General features: G+C 36.8%; 4 protein-coding genes across 4 annotated transcripts; 3 read left to right on the top strand and 1 right to left on the bottom strand.

Annotated features, from left to right (window-relative positions):
• The first annotated feature begins 32 nt into the window (after positions 1 to 32).
• On the top strand, positions 33 to 3,033 carry TET10 (tetraspanin10). The gene is made up of 11 exons (XM_089604577.1): positions 33 to 355; positions 980 to 1,092; positions 1,333 to 1,387; positions 1,499 to 1,554; positions 1,660 to 1,707; positions 1,873 to 1,921; positions 2,002 to 2,085; positions 2,158 to 2,225; positions 2,338 to 2,463; positions 2,557 to 2,632; positions 2,734 to 3,033. The coding sequence occupies exons 1-11, from the start codon at positions 302 to 304 to the stop codon at positions 2,797 to 2,799; spliced, it is 795 nt and encodes a 264-aa protein (XP_089460703.1). The 5' UTR covers positions 33 to 301; the 3' UTR covers positions 2,800 to 3,033.
• A 515-nt stretch (positions 3,034 to 3,548) lies between these two features.
• On the top strand, positions 3,549 to 7,952 carry LOC149405707 (DEA(D/H)-box RNA helicase family protein). The gene is made up of 10 exons (XM_089607972.1): positions 3,549 to 4,634; positions 4,726 to 4,832; positions 4,981 to 5,036; positions 5,120 to 5,347; positions 5,806 to 6,012; positions 6,101 to 6,187; positions 6,300 to 6,395; positions 6,485 to 6,700; positions 7,108 to 7,290; positions 7,408 to 7,952. Exons 1-10 carry the CDS (start codon positions 3,571 to 3,573, stop codon positions 7,639 to 7,641), a joined length of 2,478 nt encoding a protein of 825 aa, XP_089464098.1. The 5' UTR covers positions 3,549 to 3,570; the 3' UTR covers positions 7,642 to 7,952.
• A 72-nt stretch (positions 7,953 to 8,024) lies between these two features.
• On the bottom strand, positions 8,025 to 18,021 carry LOC149405705 (indole-3-acetic acid-amido synthetase GH3.10-like). The gene is made up of 5 exons (XM_089607970.1): positions 17,915 to 18,021; positions 17,531 to 17,856; positions 17,333 to 17,434; positions 9,031 to 9,854; positions 8,025 to 8,821 (listed from the first exon to the last, which is right to left on the bottom strand). The coding sequence occupies exons 2-5, from the start codon at positions 17,824 to 17,826 to the stop codon at positions 8,256 to 8,258; spliced, it is 1,788 nt and encodes a 595-aa protein (XP_089464096.1). The 5' UTR covers positions 17,827 to 17,856; positions 17,915 to 18,021; the 3' UTR covers positions 8,025 to 8,255.
• Positions 10,894 to 12,422, top strand: LOC149405706 (uncharacterized). The gene has a single exon (XM_089607971.1). It carries the CDS (start codon positions 11,089 to 11,091, stop codon positions 12,157 to 12,159), a length of 1,071 nt encoding a protein of 356 aa, XP_089464097.1. The 5' UTR covers positions 10,894 to 11,088; the 3' UTR covers positions 12,160 to 12,422.
• Positions 18,022 to 18,396: the final 375 nt, after the last annotated feature.

The raw sequence follows: 18,396 nt of genomic DNA, 5'->3' as shown, positions 1-18,396 counted from the left end.
AAGCTCTTTTTAATTACGAAATTGCCCTCACATATCAAACTCTATCCAAGTTTTAGTCACGTAATGACCAAACTACCCTCTTCTTCTTCCTCCTCTCGTCCCTTTTTCTCTTCAAGCGTATTTACAAACTAATTTCTTCTTTCTTTCTTTCTTTCTTTCTTTCCTTCAGGCTTCAGCATCAGATTGAGAAATATAATATATACATGACATTTTGAATACTAAGACACTTTGGTTTAAAGTTTGGACAGTCAGAGAGAGAGAGAGAGAGAGAGAGAGAGAGAGAGAGAGAGAGAGAGAGTAAATGGGTGTAGGAACAAGCACATTCGTGATCAGATGGATCAACTTTCTCACAATGGTATTATTGCTCAAACTCAGTCATTCACAACTATAATTTCATTTTCAATCCTTTTTTTTATTCATTAAGGCCCCTGAAAAAGAGAGTTTTTTTGGGTCACTCTAATTATGCAAATTTTTTTTTCTTTTACTATTGATATCAACTGAGCTGTATACGCATCGCAATTATATTTCTGGATTTGTTTCTCTTTTCCATAAAGTTTCAATCTTTGCTAAATTTATGGCTTCTTTCAATGTCATTGCTTAAGAGAGCATCTTTATTTATTTCTAAGCTCAGTCCTTTAACCCATCTTCGGAGAACATGTTTACATTTTTTTTTGGTGTCATTGGTTTCAAAGAATAGTTCTTTGGTCAAAACTGGAACTGAAATTAATGGATCAAGTAAGAAATTGAGCTGGCTTTTTAGTTGTGCTTTCCTTATATGTGTGATATTAAAAATAACACCAATTCAATGATGGTAAACAAAGACTAATGCATGGATTTTATTGTGTTTTCCATTGATCAGTGTTGAAACTTGAAAAGTCTTAACAAACAGTTGGTAACCTATGCTATGCTAATAATTTTTGAAATTCCAAATAAACAAAGGCCTAATTTTTATATTTTTTTAAAAAAAATTTTGGAGCAGTTTTTGGCAGTGGGTGTGATTGTGTTCGGAGTGTGGATGAGCTCTCATCAAGACAACTGTAGAAGATCGCTCACACTTCCCGTTATATGCCTCGGCGGAGTTATCTTCGTTGTGTAAGCTCGCCTCGTTTTTCCTATTAATCTAGGCTTATGTTTTGAACCCAGAATTTACTACGAAGAGAATGAAAATTTAGAGAATATGCGAGGGAAAATGAAAAGGCTCTATGGAGTATAGAAGTCGAGGAAATTTCGAGGGAAACAAAATGAAAAGAGAATCACAATTCACATGTGTGCGGATTTGCTTGAATTTTCATTTTTTACTCGATGTTTTGTTCCTTTTTTTTTTGTGCTCAGGTCTATACTCGGCTTTCTTGGTGCTCTAAAGAACAACGTGATTCTATTATGGATCGTATCCCTTTACTTATAAATTGATTCCAAGATTATGATTTTTTTATTCTATTACTTGTTTATTGGGAGAGTTGTTTTTTCGGGGTGTTTCTTGACGTTTTTCCACTCGTAGTATCTTATCATGTTGTGCTTCATATTGGTCGGAATTCTCGTATTCACCGTATTGGCGTAAGTACTAATCTCATTTCCGGCTTCACTGCCTGAATTGTTGATTTTTTCAGTTTTATTATCGATAGAGCGCTTTAATTAATTAATTTTTTTTTTTTTTTGTAGGTTCATCGTAACAAACAATGGTTCTGGTCACGATGCGGACGGTCTGAGGTAATGAGAGATCACGAAAACTCGATGATCGATCATGTGATGTTGATGTAAAGCAACATGCTTTTTTTTCCTTCCCCGAAGATCGTTCGTTTTTTATCCTCTTTTTCTTTCTTTCGTTCTTTCTTTCTTTGCTTGGATCGATTATCACACTTGTAGTGTCTTCAGATACAAGGAATATCAGCTCAAAGACTACAGTTCATGGTTTCTAAACCAGGTAAATTAAAACTTAAAAAAAAGACTTATTTTAATTAGTGATCCAAGATATCAGATATTGAAATCGAATCTTTGTCGCAGCTGAATGATACCCGAAATTGGAATCACTTGAAGAGCTGCCTCGTGAAATCCCAGGACTGTAATAACCTGTCAAAAAAGTACAAGGTATCTTATACTTATTGTAGATACCACTCTTTTTATCTATTAATTAATTAGTTTATTATTGTTCAAACGCAGTCTCTAAAGCATTTTAAATCGGCGAAACTGACCCCGATCGAGGCTGGGTGTTGTCGACCACCGTCCGAGTAAGTTTTTATTTTTATTTTTTATTTTTATAAAGTGAAACTATAAAGCTGTACACTAACACAATGTATATTTTTTTTATTGCATTTATTTAATTATTTAATATTTATGAAGATGTGGCTACCCGGCTGTGAACGCTTCGTACTACGATTTGAGCTTTCATCCAACCACCTCGAACAAGGATTGCAAACTCTACAAAAATTCCCGTCAAGTCAAGTGCTATAACTGCGATTCTTGCAAGTAATAATAATAAAAATAAAAATATAAATTATGACCATATCTTATTTTTTTTTCTTATCTTGAACTTGTACTTGCAATTGACTGGCGTGACAGGGCCGGAGTTGCACAGTACATGAAAACGGAATGGCGAGTGGTTGCGATCTTTAATGTCATACTCTTTGTTGTGTTGGTTAGTCAAAATTTTCAGCTATAAAAAAATGCGACGATATAGTCCTTTTATTTTTCTTCTATTTTCTAAAATGCCCCTCAATTTTTTTTTTTGGTGTGTAGTCAATGATATATTTTGTTGGATGCTGCGCGAGGCGAAATGCGGCGAGAAGCGAATCCAAGTCTTGAGAACCGAGCAAAAAAAATTTATTTTTTCGTAAAAAAAAAATTGAAAAAAATCGATAATTGTTTGTCCAAATTGGAAGCTTTAAGTAACCATCAAGAATGGGAAGAAGGAAAATTGGACTGAACTGTACTGTTGAAAATCTACTTGAGACGCTTGACATAATGCCCTGTCTTGTGGTATTTGTTTTGTGATTGTGTCACTGTTAGTTATAAAGAAATTAAGTTGCTAAATTAAAAGAGAGTGAAAACATGAGATGGCGCGAATAATATAAAATATTGAAGTTCAAAATAAATTTTGACAATCGGTTTTGATATACGTTAAGCTTACAATTCTGGTGTCGTTTTACAAGCGTTGTTTAAAATTAATTGTCGTTTATTGAAAACGTCGTTTTTCTTTTCGTCGTTTCACAGGCGTTGTTTTAAATTTATAGTCGTTTATCGAAATCGTCGTTTTTTAGGCTTTGTTTTAAATTCATTGTCGTTTATCGAAAACGTCGTTTTTATTTTCGTCGTTTAAAGGCGTTGTTATGAATTTATTGTCGTTTATTGAAATCGTCGTTTTACAGACGTTGTTAAGAATTTATTGTCGTTTATCGAAATCGTCGTTTTTCCTTTTCGTCGTTTTACGGACGTTGTTTAGAATTTATTGTCGTTGATCTAAATTGTCGTTTTTTTCTTTTCGTCGTTTTTTGTTTTTAAAAATTCGTTCGCCAAGTTTCTTCGATAAACCATAAACCCTAAAAACCGCTTCTTTCATTTCTCGTTTTTTCAGCCATGGCGTCTTCGATTCTCCTCAAACGCCAAAACGCCATAGCCAAGCTTCTCCGACCTCCTCCCATCCTCGCCGTCCAGAGCCGCTCCATGGGAGGCGGTCCTAGGACCTTCCCGGGAGGCCTTAACAAGTGGCAATGGAAGCGAATGCACGAGAAGCGAGCCAGAGAGAAAGAGAGGACATTGTTGGACCAAGAGAAACAGCTCTACCAGGCGAGGATTCGATCTCAGATCCGCGCTGGCCAAGCCGGAAATCCCGACCCGTTTTCCGACTCCGCTTCGCTCGGTCCATCTCCGATGAGCCCTAGGGACCACGTCAAAGCCCTAGCCGATCGGTTCGTCAAGCACGGAGCCGAGGATCTCTGGAACGCCGACGACGGTCCGATCGAGTCCGAGACTCCGCCTCCGCCTCCGCCGTCGGATCAGAGGCAGAGATCGGTTCCGAGACACGGCGAGGGTTCGAATTCGAATTTGAATCGGAACAGCGGTTTTACGGCTAGAAATTATTCTTCTCTTTCCGTGACGATGCGGAACAGTACTTGCTCTTCGTTTTCGAAGCCGTTCGTGAACGGAGCTGAGGGTTTGAATTTGAATTGGAACGGTGTTTTAACGGCTAGGAATTACACTTCTCTTTCGGCGATGATACAGAACAGGACTTACTCTTCGTTTTCGAAGCCGTTTCGGAGGAGCTTCGTAAAAGACGGGGACAAAAGTTCGAACCTTGATAGGAAATCCGGCGGAGATTCGGGGAGAAGGAGGGTTTCGCCCCGGGGAAATGAGAGGAAGTTTTATCCGAGCAAGAGCTCTGACGAGGATTCCGATGATGATTCTGACGAGGAAGTGTTTGGCTCGGCGGGATCGGATGTGCGGAGGAGAGGAAGCTGCACGGCGCTCGGGAAGTTCGACGTGAATATCGAGAGAAGAAAGTTGTCTGTCAAGGAATACAGGGGTGATCTTTCGGATCAGATTGAGGTGATCAAGTACGAGATCAATCAGAAGAAGAGGTTGCTTGAAGTGGAAGCTAAAGACGATGCTAACGATCAAGGTTCTTTTATTAGTCCGAGAAGGTTAGAGATTTCTTTATGGTTATCAATTTTTCATTTGTAAATGTCTCTGTTTGTAATTGACCTTTTTTTTTTTTTTATTATTTTTATTCAGATTTGACGAGTTTCAGATATCTCCATTGACGTTGAAGGCGCTGAGCTTGGCCGGCTATGATCAGATGACCAGAGTACAAGAGGCTGCTCTTTCCATTGCCATGGACGGTATTTCTGCAACTTTTATTTATTTAGTTATATATCGAATTTGTGTTATAATCGCTCAAAGACCGGGCACACGAAATTGAATGATTTAACGAGAGATATCAGAAGGGAAAAATTTAGAATGGTTTGTATTTTATTCTTATTGGGACAGGAAAGGACGCTTTGGTCAAAGCTAAAACCGGTACCGGGAAAACTGGGGCCTATTTGGTAATTTCCTTTATTTTTCTCCCTTGAATTTCGGGGAATCCACGGCCTTGGTGTTATTAGAGTTGTTGTTTAAACACAAACAGGTTCCCGCTATTGAAACAGTTCTGAAGGCTATGAATAGTAAATCGGGTCACCGTGGCGTGGATCCGATTTTCGTGCTCGTTCTCTGTCCCACGAGAGAGCTCGCGAGCCAGGTGGCGGCCGAGGCGAATGCTCTTCTGAGGTTCCACGATGGGATCGGTGCTCAAACGTTGGTCGGCGGAACAAGATTCAAAGACGAGAGGCAACGCCTCGAATCGGGTCCTAGCCAGGTTTTTTCATACATCCTCTTCCTCGAACTGAATTGGTGTAATCATAAAATTTATTGTCAAATAAAAAAGTATGCTTTTTTATTTATTTATTTATAGCCAAATGGTCTTCAAGCTGTTGATTTTGTAGCGTTTAAGTGATTTCCATGTGAATATTTAACTTTTTAATGAATAAATAACCTAAGAAACTTATATTTGGCAACTTAAGTAAGTGAACTTTATGATTTAATTAAAAACATTACTGAATAAAAGTTGAAACAATTTTGGATTTTTAGAGTAAGTTTTTAGTTTAATTATAGTTTTTAAATATGTTTTTCTTGCTTAGGTGTTCATTTCATGAAAAGGTAATATTTTTATGAAAATAGTAACAAAAATACCACTTGCGTAAGAGTATATTGTGTTCTTAAAAAGTCATTTGCCTATCTTTTGCAATAAAAGCCAATTCTGCCAAATTCTTACAGATCATTGTTGCAACCCCGGGGAGGTTGATGGACCATATCGAGAATAAGTCCGGGATATCTTCACGGTTGATGTGCTCGAAAATGCTTATACTCGATGAAGCTCGCTCTTTACTGGACATGGGTTTCCGTTTGGACATCGAGAAAATTGTCGATTGTTTGCCTCGTCAGAGACAGACCTTGCTTTTCTCTGCAACCGTACCTAAAGAGGTTCAAACCTTGTTCATTGACCAATCAACTCAGTTAATTTTTTTTTTTTTAGTTTTAGTGTTAACTTTTATGATTTGTGAACACCCAGGTCCACCGAATATCACAGCTTATCCTGAAAAAAGAACATGAATATATCGACACGACTGGTCTGGGAAATGTTGAAACTGTTTCCAAGGTAAAGGTTCATTCATCACGGACGCTCGAATCAGGTATTGGTTTTGCGATGACCTTGTATTGATTTTGTTTTCTCTCTCTCTCTCTCTCTCTCTCTCTCTCTCTGAATACAGGTTAGGCAATCCTATCTTGTAGCGCCACATGAATATCATTTTCAAATAGTGCACCGTCTATTAAAGGACCATATTATGCTATCGCCGGACTATAAGGTCAGATTCTAAAGATCACATTTCTTGGCATATACTCTTTCTTTCATGCGTGCCCTTAACTTTTTATTTTATTTATTTATCGGTTTCAGGTAATTGTTTTCTGTCCAACAGCGATGATAACTACGCTCGTGTACGAGCTCCTAAATGAGATGAAGATGAATGTCAAGGAGATACACTCCAAGAAACCTCAGATTTATCGATCTCGAGTGTCTGAGGAATTTAGAATATCAAAAGAGAGGATTCTCGTGACATCTGATGTTTCAGCCAACGGAATGAATTATCCCGATGTTACTCTTGTCATTCAGGTACGTCACTTGATTTTCGAAACGGGTTTCTGTTTATACATATATTTATATGAACTATCTGGGTGGTGACAGTTTGTCCCATATATTATACTACACTTTTTTTTTTTCTCGGCAAATCTTATAAATTTCATTTTTGAGTGAAATATTTCCACCTATATTTGACTTTATAAAGGTAAATATATAATTTTAATTAATGTTTGAATTATAATCTAATATAGCAATGTCGCACGCATATATTAATAAGTTTTATGTCCGAAAACATCATATTTATTTATTTTACCAATATGCAAGAAATTGCCGAGAAAAAATTATAGAGGCCGTTTTATCACAATCTGGATTATAAAAAGGGCTACAAAAGAAAACTAACCCGTTGATTATGTATAATACACTTAATTTGGTATAATTAGGTTGGAATACCAGTGTCGCGGGAGCAATATATACACCGTATTGGAAGAACGGGAAGAGAAGGGAAAGGCGGAGAAGGAATATTGTTGATTGCTCCATGGGAGAAATATTTTCTCGAAGATTTAAACGATCTCCCTCTCGAAGAGTTCACGTTAGGCCGTCTCGACTTAGACGAAAAATTTAAGGTCATACTCTCATCTTGTACATATTTCCATTTTCGAACTCTGCTCTAATTGTTTGTACACATTTATCATTTGTGGTGTGTAATTTTTATTTTTTTATTTTTTTATTCGTACACATAGGTGGATAAATGTATGGAGAAGATTGACGAGAGCGTCAAAGAAGCAGCGTATCATTCGTGGCTTGGCTATTACAACTCAATCAGGGAAATCGGGAGAGACAAAACCACGCTCGTCGAATCGGCTAACGTATTTTGTGAGTCCATCGGTCTTGAAACGCCCCCGGGTTTGGCTCGAAGGACAGCGGTGAAGATGGGCTTGAGACATGTACCCGGAATCAGGATTAATAAACCGTAATCTTGAAACTCGGGTAAGGATCAATGTGTGAGCACAAACTCAGATTCTCATTTTTGTATTTATTTTTGGTAGATTGACAGGATTTGAACTCAAGACTGGTTGGATTGAGTTTGTGAAACTTACAAGGTTGTACATAATGTCACCAGTATTAACTTGTAGCTAGCCCGTTTGTAGGGATTGTTTGTATCTTTTTAGTAAACACAATAGTGAACTTGAATAGAGAACACATTTAATACAATGAGACGATTATTCTGTTCTTTCCATTGTAGGATCACTGGATTTCCGCCAGATTTTTTAAGTTATTGATAAAGTCCATGTTTATCTTTGTTTTTTTTTTTTAATTTTTTATATATATGATATTAATATTGTTTTCAGTGGTAAAAATACAAGTCTGAGTGCATAAATAAACAAACATAGGGTTTTTGTTTTCAGGGATATATCTCAAATTTATCCAACAAAAGCTCTTTTGATGATTCAAATAACAAAACAACATCTTGATTTAAACAAACAAACTTTATAATAATAAATAAAAAAAGAGCTTGAACGTATCGAAAATATATTCCGACAAGCTTTATTGAACCATATGGTTATTCATCCATGTATCTTTCACCTCTTCAGTTGTCATAGGCTGTGCTGTGAAACCTCTTGACAATACCTTCCTCGAGGACTCGCAGAAATGCCTGGTTGTTTGTGCACCTCGGAGTTTTGAATTGTCCCACATTACCACCATTTTCAACAAAACAATCCAAAACCTTGCTGAAAGTCTCTTTCTCCACAATGCATAGCTCTAGAGGTCCTATTTCATTGCTTCTCCTAGACGCAGTGTAGAACGTGTCACCAAACATCTTGTCCATTTCTGTGCAACATTCTTGAAGCACTGCATTAATACTCTCATCATCATCATCATCATTATGATCTCCTTTGATCTCCCAATAGATTACGTTGTGCCCTGGTTGGTTCGCCAAATTGGAGTGGCTCGTATAGTCGACCATATCGAGGTTTGTCTTCTTGCTTAGAAGCTCTGAGCCTCTCTCCACCACTATCTCGAGGTCTTTTTCTGTTGTCTTGTCGATGTTTACACTCAGGCACACTTTGCTTCGGTATACGAACTTCAGTTTCGGGATCCTCTTGTGGAAGCCAACCACCTCCACAACATCTCCGAGTCTGTACCGGTAAAGTCCTTGAGAGGATTAATCATAGATGATGAGAGTTAGTTAGTATTCAGAATAAAAACAAAATTCTTAGTGGAAATAGTTATTTAGGGGCAGAGCTATCAACCAAAGTTAGGTTCGTCCAATAATGGAAAATTTAAGCTAAAATGCTACAATTAACTAGTTTATAGACCAAAATGTCACAGCAAAACATAAACTTGAGTCAAGATTTGATTACCAGTGAAAGTTGTGAGCACAATCTCATACTCTTGTCCGACTTTGGTTTGTGAGAGTGGAATCGGCTCGTCTTCTTTGTATTTATTTCCAACTGAAACACTACTTATTGCTTCCATTTCTTCAGTAAGTGGTATGAACTCAAAGTAAGAAGCAAATGGAACAATTGAAAATTGGACAGCCTCGGGTTCAGCACCAGGGTTTTCATTTACTCCGATGAGACTCTCTGATGAAACGTAGCAAGAGCAAGCCAAGGGCAAATCCCTCAAGTAATGCCTAAGTTTTTTGGCATAATGTTTCATCGATCCCGTAGTTATGCAACGTACATACTTCGCATTCGGCCATAGCATGGGAATCAGTCCGAACCAATCGGAACCCTCCAACACCCGACACTTTTCTTCGATATCCAAAGCCAATCTAGGATTTGGAGACGCATTGATAATGTCCAAGACTATCTTACGAATCTTGGGACACTCGATCATCGGGCTCAAAGTACATTCGTTTAGGTCATGACATAAGTCTTTCCAAATATTCTTGAAAGAGGCGAATACACTCACTAGCGTATAGGCAAAGTTGGACCTAATGAATTCTACCTTATCTGAGAAGAACAAACCGAGCAAAAGATGACAATAGGTTGATTGTTTGTGGTCGGCCATGGAGGTGATTTCCCATGGGCTACATTCGTCCGATAGCTTGTTAGCTTTTGCCAAGCTGCCCAAGAAGACGCTTGAGACGGACCCGACCTTTAAACCCCCTTTCGTATTTGGTAAGTTTGTGGCACAATACAAGAAGCCAAGGACTTTCCCTCCTTCCTTTGTTGGGTAAGCCCTACAACATTATTAAAAAAAAAGTAAAATATATATCATTCAAACTTTTTTAGAGAGAAACATATCTATATCTATGAGTAAATTAGAGTGTGTGTATATATATATATATATATATATATATATATATATATATATATATATATATATATATGTTGTAAATAAATTGGTATGCTCACATAGGTCAAAAATATAGGGTAAATAAAGTAAAAAATATGGGGTAGATAATTAATTACCCTACACCTAACTTTTGACTAATGTACACAAACTTTCACTATAAATACATGAGGATGGTGAATGAAAAATCCATCCCTAAAATTCCTACAATTTCTCTTCCATTTTCTCTCTACTCTTCATATTCTCCTCTTCTAAATTCTCACCATATTAGTGTTTAAAGAGTATTCAATTCAAGTTATTCATTTGGTTTTCATAACACGTTATCAGCACGATCACTCTCGTCAAGATCGATTCGAAGGTATAATACTCTAAACACTAAAACTCGTATAACTATTATTTATTGTATAACGCCAAATTACTATACACAGGAGGCTCTGCCACCTTATGGTAATATGATGTGATTTACAATATTTTAACTTTGTTAATGTATAACATCATAGTACTATACATATGGAAGGCTCTGCCTCCTTATAGTAAAGTGATGTGAACTATATCTTACTTGTAATTAATATCAATTTTCTATATACAGGAGGCTCTGCCACCTTATAGAAAAATGCTATTAATTGCAAATTTATTTTAACTGCTCTAATTAATATTTTACTTTAATTGGCTATATCTTTTCAATACTCGTACATATACACATTGTTTATTACACATTGTTATGCTTAAATACAATAATTTTTATCACAAAATTAATAAATACCAACGGTAATATAACGGCTATAAACGGCTATATTTTACCTTATAAATACATATCTATTCAACTCATTTTTAACCACACAAAAATCTCAAATTTTTCTACCTCATACATATTTTTCTCTTCTCCTACCATTTTTTCGGTACAAGCTCAAAATGTCTCGCTTACTACTAGTCTTTATTGCCATATTTATTGTAATGTTTAATGCTTATATTTCTACCATAGAAATTCCACCGAAAGAATTTTATTTCGTTGTAGTAATGTTTGGATTCATGTATTTATTTTTATTCCTTACAATTCTTGTAGACTTATATGTCTTTAATTATTAATCTAAGAAATTTTATATTTCATAATAGTTATCATCATGGCAAATCTCGTCAAGCTCGATTTCAGTCCTCTAGACATCACAGGCCAAAACTACATGCCTTGGAAGGTGGATGTAGAAATGCATCAGGAATCTTTGGGTTTACTGGAAACACTTTCTGAAGAAAATACCTCGTCAAATATAGACAAGGCAAAATCTTTAATTTTCCTTCGTCGACATCTTGACGAGGGATTGAAAAGTGAATACCTCACCACCAGAGATCCAAGTTTACTCTGGAAGGAGTTGAGGGACAGATATTTTCACCAAAAGGAGATCATGCTTCCAGTATACCGTGATCAATGGAACGCTTTACGGTTCCAAGATTTCAAAAAAGTCAGCGAATATAACTCTGCGATGTTCCGAATAGTATCTCATCTGAGATTTTGTGGAGACCAAAAGACAGATCATGACATGCTGGAAAAGACGTTCACCACTTTCCATGCATCGAACGTAACATTGCAACAACAATATCGTGTTCGAGGATTTACAAAATATTCTGAACTAATCACTTGTCTTCTAATCGCAGAGAAGAATAATGAATTACTGATAAAGAATCACCAATCCCGTCCGACAGGTTCAAAAGCGTTACCTGAAGTAAACGCTGTCAACTCCGAAGAAACTGAACAACGGAACTATATTCCGGGTCGAGGACGAGGTCGAGGTCGTGGTCGTGGTCGTGGTCGTGGTCATGGTCGCGGACGTGGATACGGACGTGGTCGAAGTGGTTATAATCATAACCATTCTTACAATACCACGAAAGATTATCATAAGAAGCAGCAAGATGAAAAGAATAACGATTATCCACACAAAAAGGGAAAATACCCAAGTACTTCCAAGGGTAGTGAAGATGTTTGTCATAGATGTGGCACAAAAGGACACTGGTCTAGACTTTGCCGTGTTCCTCAACATTTGTGCAATCTATATAAAGCATCCTTGAAGGGGAAAGAGAGAGAGGTCAACTTTATTGACCAAGAACCTTTAGATGACTCCACTCATCTTAATGCTTCCGACTTCGATGGTGATCTTGCGCACACTGTCGCTGATTCTGCTGTTTTCACAGAAGACTTCTAGATTAATGATGCATGTATGTTTTTCCCATGCTTGGGAATGAAGTAAAGTCCAGTATTTTACCTAGTTACTTAAATATAATTATGTATAATATGTGTAATATTTTTCAAGACTTTGTAACACATTAGTATTATATAATATAAGTACGTCTTTCTCATTAACTTTATTTTTGTTTTAATCTGAAGTTATCATATGGAAAAAGCAAATTGTGAGGCGAACCAAATGGTTGGTACTGGAGAAATTTGCATACCGGATAGTGGAACAACGCATACTATTTTGAATGATAAAAGGTTTTTCTCAATGATAAAACCAACGAAAAATTTTGTGAATACAATATCAGGTCCTGTAGATCTGATTGAAGGTATTGGTAAGACAAATTTCACACTGCCAAATGGAACAGAATTTAATATAAATAATGCTTTATTTTCACCGAGATCCAAACGAAACTTGTTGAGTTTTAATGACATATATTCTCATGGATTTAATACTCAGTCTATAACTGAAGGCACCATGAAATATATGTGTCTTACGACATCCAAATTCGGAAAGAAACAAATTTTAGAAAAACTATCTATGCTCCCTACTGGATTGCACTACACATATATAAATGCGATAGAATCAAATTCGGTAGTCATTGAGTCTTCAATTTTAACGACATGGCATAATCGTTTGGGTCATCCTAGTTCTATTATGATGCGAAGAATTATTGAAAATACACATGGGCATCCATTGAAGGGCCAGAAGATCCCTCAAGGTAATATTTTCCCATGTAAAGCTTGTTCTCTTGGAAAGCTTATCATAAGACCTTCACCGGGAAAGGTTGAAACAAAATCACCTACGTTCCTTGAACGTATTCAAGGTGACATATGTGGGCCTATTCACCCACCATCTGGTCCATTTCGATACTTCATGGTATTGATAGATGCCTCTAGCAAATGGTCGCATGTTTGTCTGTTATCAACTCGCAATATGGCATTTGCGAAATTACTTGCTCAAATAATTAAATTACGAGCTCAATTTCCTGATCATACAATTAAGAAAATCAGGCTCGATAATGCCGGTGAATTTACATCCCAAACATTCGATGATTATTGTATGTCAGTTGGGATTGATGTTGAGCATCCTGTTGCTCATGTACATACACAAAATGGTCTAGCTGAATCGTTAATCAAGCGCCTCCAGCTTATTGCTAGACCATTGATAATGAGAACAAAGCTCCCTGCTTCAATATGGGGTCATGCAATATTACATGATGCTGCATTAATTCGCATCCGACCGAGTGCATATCATAAATATTCCCCTCTGCAACTTGCACTTGGCCAAGTACCAAATATATCTCATCTGAGAATTTTTGGATGTGCTGTTTATGTGCCTATAGCACCACCTCAAAGAACAAAGATGGGACCTCAAAGAAGGCTTGAAATTTATGTAGGATATGAAAGTCCATCTATTGTTAGGTATCTAGAACCTCAAACTGGTGATGTTTTTACAGCACGGTTTGCTGATTGCCATTTTGATGAGGAAAATTTCCCAATATTAGGGGGAGAAAAAAAACAGCTGGAAAGGGAAATTACTTGGTCTGTACCAACATTATTGCATCTTGACCCTTACACAAAAGATTGTGAAGGAGAAGTGGAAAGGATTGTACATTTGCAAAGTATTGCAAATCAACTTCCTGATGCGTTTACAGACACTAAAAGAGTGACTAAATCATACATTCCAGCTGCAAATGCTCCTGCGCAAATTGATATTCCAAAAGGACATGTTGAAAATAAAGTCACTCATGAAGTCACAACACGCCTGAAGCGTGGAAGACCATTTGGTTCCAAAGATAAAAATCCCCGGAAAAGAAAAGGAGCAGAGAGACAAAATAACCCCAAAATGGAGGAATGTATTCCAGAAATACAAAACGAGGAAAATCGAGAAATTTCAATTAATTATGCCAATACAGGTATACAATGGAACCGAAATGATGAAATCGATGATGCATTCTCATATAGTCTGGCATGCGATGTCATGAATGAAAATGATGGGGATCCCGAACCAAGGTCTGTTACTGAATGTAAAAATAGACACGATTGGGGGGAATGGAAAAATGCAATTCAAGCCGAACTTGACTCGCTTAACAAGCGCAAGTTCTTTGGACCTATAGTACTCACACCTGTAGATGTGAGACCTGTTGGATACAAATGGGTATTTGTGCGAAAGAGAAATGAGAAAAACGAGATTGTGAGATACAAGGCTCGACTTGTTGCCCAAGGTTTTTCTCAAAGGCCCGGAATTGATTTTGAAGAAACATATTCCCCTGTAATGGATGGAATTACATTCAGATACTTGATCAGCCTAGCAGTGCATGAGAAACTAAATATGCATCTCATGGATGTTGTCACAGCTTATTTATACGGATCGCTAGATACTCAAATATATATGAAGATCCCTGAAGGATTCAAGATGCTTGAAGCATCTAGTTCGAAGCCTAGAGAAAAATATTCCATTAAATTACAAAGATCTTTATATGGGTTAAAGCAATCCGGACGAATGTGGTTTAATCGCTTAAGTGAATATTTAATACAGAAAGGTTATGTCAATAACTCTCTGTGTCCTTGCGTATTCATTAAGAAAACAACATCCGGATGTGTGATCATCGCTGTTTATGTTGATGATTTAAACATCATTGGGACTGATGAAGAGATTAAAGAAGTAATCTCTTACTTAAAGCAAGAATTTGAAATGAAAGATCTTGGGAAGACAAAATATTGTCTTGGCTTACAGATTGAGCACGTGAAAAATGGAATATTTGTGCATCAGTCAAATTACACGAAAAAGGTGATAAAACGCTTCCATATGGATAAGTCAAATCCTTTAAGTACTCCAATGGTTGTCAGATCCCTAGATGTGGTAAAAGACCCATTTCGTCCATGTGAGGAATCTGAACAGATTCTTGGTCCTGAAGTACCATATTTCAGTGCGATTGGAGCCATTATGTACCTTGCTAATTGCACTCGACCAGATATAGCTTTTGCAGTTAATCTATTAGCAAGATTCAGCTCAGTTCCTACAAAGAGACACTGGAATGGTGTCAAACATGTGCTTCGTTATCTTCAAGGAACGATTGATTTAGGATGATTTTATCCTAACAAGACAAAACCAGTTTTGATTGGTTATGCAGATGCAGGTTACTTATCAGATCCACACAAAGGGAGATCTCAGACTGGATACGTGTTTACGTATGGAGGGACTGCAATTTCTTGGCGTTCTCAAAAGCAAACGCTCGTTGCTACATCATCAAATCATGCGGAGATTATAGCACTACATGAAGCAAGTCGTGAATGTGTATGGCTGAGATCAATGACGCAACATATCAGAGCCACCGGTGGTCTTCCAACAATCGAAGACCCCATCACACTTTATGAAGATAATGCTGCATGTGTTGCTCAAATGAAGGAAGGATTCATCAAGAGCGACAGAACAAAACACATCCCTCCGAAGTTCTTTTCGTTCACCCAAGAGCTAGAGAAGAACAAGGTTATCAACATCCAGTATATTCGTTCTTGTGATAACTCATCTGATCTCCTCACAAAGGCGCTCCCCACTTCAACTTTCAGAAAACATGTTCATGACATTGGAATGTGTAAATTGCAAGATTTGTAGAAAGACCGCACCAACGTCTGCATCAGGGGGAGCTTTGCATAGCTGTACTCTTTTTTCCTTACTGAGGTTTTTATCCCACTGGGTTTTTCCTAGTAAGGTTTTTAATGAGGCAGCTGACCATGTAAATGTATCAATGAGCATCCCAAAGGGGGAGTGTTGTAAATAAATTGGTATGCTCACATAGGTAAAAAATATAGGGTAAATAAAGTCAAAAATATGGGGTAGATAATTAATTACCCTACACCTAACTTTTGACTAATGTACACAAACTTTCACTATAAATACATGAGGATGGTGAATGAAAAATCCATCCCTAAAATTCCTAGAATTTCTCTTCCATTTTCTCTCTACTCTTCATATTCTCCTCTTCTAAATTCTCACCATATTAGTGTTTAAAGAGTATTCAATTCAAGTTATTCATTTGGTTTTCATAACAATATATATATATTTAACAGATAAATTTATTATCACTTTATGACAATGTTGTCACAAAAGCCGACTATTTTGTGACAATGTTGTCACAAAAACTGAGTGTCTTGTGACAACATTGTAAAAATGGGAAATAGATTGGATTGACCCATTTTTTTTAGCGGTAAGCATCTATTCCTCATTCTACATTTGTTTCAAAATAAATGTATTTTTTTTACTATAAGTGTTGTAGAATTACCAGTTTCTACAACACTTAGTTGTAGAACACTTAGCCGTAAGCACTGGCGGACCCACGTTGTAGCCTCAAGAGGCCTGGCCCCCCCTCCCCCCCCCCCCCCCCCCCCCCCCCCCAAAAAAAAATCAGGCTTAATTTTTTTTTTTTTTTTTTCCAGCCAAAATTCAGTTTTGGCCCCCCACCCCCCGCCCCCCCGCCTTCCGAGTCTGGATCCGCCACTGGTCGTAAGCGTTGTAGAAAATGAGTTGTAGAATCCAACATTTATAGTAGTGCATAAAATCTTACCAATCTTAAAATAAGGGACAACTAATGCCATTTTCTCATAAAAAATAGATCATAGATGTACCCTAAAAAAAAAAATCTCAAATTTACCCTAATTTAATATATAAATATTAGTATAATTAGTTTTGAAATGAAAAATCCGTTTTGAGGGGTAGTAAAAAAATGCGTGTTGATCTTCATTCGAAATCAATTATAAAAAAAAAAAAGGAAAAAGTGTACAAAATAGCCATTTGAAACTTAGTGATTAGCAAAATAGACAAATTTTCAACTTTTCAGCAAAGTAGCCAAATTTACGTTTTCAAAATTTTTTTGACAACCAAGATTAAATTTTTTGACGATTATTATAAGCAATTTACCACTTTCAAAAAAATTAATCTTGGGTTCAAAAAATATTTTGAAATTAGATTACTGCACATTTTGGCTATTTCACTAAATTAAGACAAACTTTGATAAATTCATAACTTTAAATTGGCTATTTAGCTACATCACCCATACAAAAAAAAAAAAACATATTTAAAATTTAAAATATAAATCTATAAATAAAAGATTCTGGGTCTGGCGGAATTATGAGAGAAATACCTTGATATGAGAGTGTTATCAACCATCATAGCTTTTTGAAAGGTTTCTACGTATTCAAGGGTATATGGGATATATTTCTGCCTTCCTTCTGTGGTACCAGTCCTGTGATACATATAACACAATGATGTACGTACGTACTCATGCAATTAGTAACTGTGGGTGCAAAATTAAAAATGTATCACGCAAAAATATACGTACGTGAGGGAGAGAGAATTTATAGGCTGTTGAGTGAGAATAGGGCTTGTATCTCCGTCGGCGATCCTCTGAATGAAGGGCTCGAAATCTGGACGGGTCGCGAGAGGGACCGATTTTGTGTAGAGCGATTCGAGTTCCGAGTCCTCCAGATCTTGGACCCGAACGTCTCCGAGCCATTTCCGGAGATACTCGGTCCCGCGGTTCTGATCGAGAATCCGTCGGAGAGTCTGAGTCTGGACCGCCACCGCGTTCTCTGCGATCTCCTCGAACCACTCGATCGGGTCTTCATCGATCGACATCTCGTAGCTCTGCTTGTTTCTACGTAAAAGCTACTTTGATGAAATTAATTAGATCTTATTATTGAGATTCAGAAATCTTTGAACTTACCTTCTGATCGAAATGGATTGCAAGTGTAGTTTTGTGTGATTAATTATATCTGATATGTAGTTGGTGTTCTCATATCACATCTGTCTCTTTAGATTATTGGAGCCAACTACTGGAACGACAAATGACCTGTATTAAGTTTAAAATAATTATCGGAAATATTTTTCTTCGGTCGTCTCTGTCAGAATATACAGCTATGTATATGGATTCACGTTAGTAAAAAAAGAATTATATATTCTCTACATACAGATATTGTCTTATGATCTTATCTTGTGGATGGGTTGATAAACTATCATTATCATTCTTATATAGAATAAATATTATAGTTTCATAAACTATTATTATAACCTCAGAGTTCTTACAATTTTAGATGTTCTTTTATCAAGCACATGAAACGCAGGGGATTAATTAATCACACACCACAGACGGATCTAAATTAAATTAATCTTACATGGGCCACTAATAATTGTTTTATGAATAATTAT

This window comes from Urtica dioica, chromosome 2 (assembly GCF_054948205.1).
Source record: "Urtica dioica subsp. dioica isolate 48M chromosome 2, U.dioica_male_clone48M_v1_H2, whole genome shotgun sequence".
In the NCBI taxonomy this organism is placed as follows: Eukaryota; Viridiplantae; Streptophyta; class Magnoliopsida; order Rosales; family Urticaceae; genus Urtica; species Urtica dioica.
The sequence above is the reverse complement of the archived record's forward strand: the minus strand, read 5'-3'. Positions and strand labels throughout refer to the sequence as shown.

Bases quoted from the DNA above. Each gene is read 5' to 3' on its own strand.
- TET10 (XM_089604577.1), top strand. From the start codon at position 302: ATGGGTGTAGGAACAAGCACATTCGTGATCAGATGGATCAACTTTCTC. The intron at 1,708-1,872 runs GTAATGAGAGAT...TAGTGTCTTCAG, and splicing joins CACGATGCGGACGGTCTGAG to ATACAAGGAATATCAGCTCA. The intron at 2,464-2,556 runs GTAATAATAATA...CTGGCGTGACAG, and splicing joins TATAACTGCGATTCTTGCAA to GGCCGGAGTTGCACAGTACA.
- LOC149405707 (XM_089607972.1), top strand. From the start codon at position 3,571: ATGGCGTCTTCGATTCTCCTCAAACGCCAAAACGCCATAGCCAAGCTT. The intron at 4,635-4,725 runs GTTAGAGATTTC...ATTTTTATTCAG, and splicing joins TCTTTTATTAGTCCGAGAAG to ATTTGACGAGTTTCAGATAT. The intron at 5,037-5,119 runs GTAATTTCCTTT...AAACACAAACAG, and splicing joins GGAAAACTGGGGCCTATTTG to GTTCCCGCTATTGAAACAGT.
- LOC149405706 (XM_089607971.1), top strand. From the start codon at position 11,089: ATGGCAAATCTCGTCAAGCTCGATTTCAGTCCTCTAGACATCACAGGC.
- LOC149405705 (XM_089607970.1), bottom strand. From the start codon at position 17,826: ATGTCGATCGATGAAGACCCGATCGAGTGGTTCGAGGAGATCGCAGAG. The intron at 9,855-17,332 runs GTATTTCTCTCA...ATAATGTTGTAG, and splicing joins GATAACACTCTCATATCAAG to GGCTTACCCAACAAAGGAAG. The intron at 8,822-9,030 runs GTAATCAAATCT...AATCCTCTCAAG, and splicing joins TGTGCTCACAACTTTCACTG to GACTTTACCGGTACAGACTC.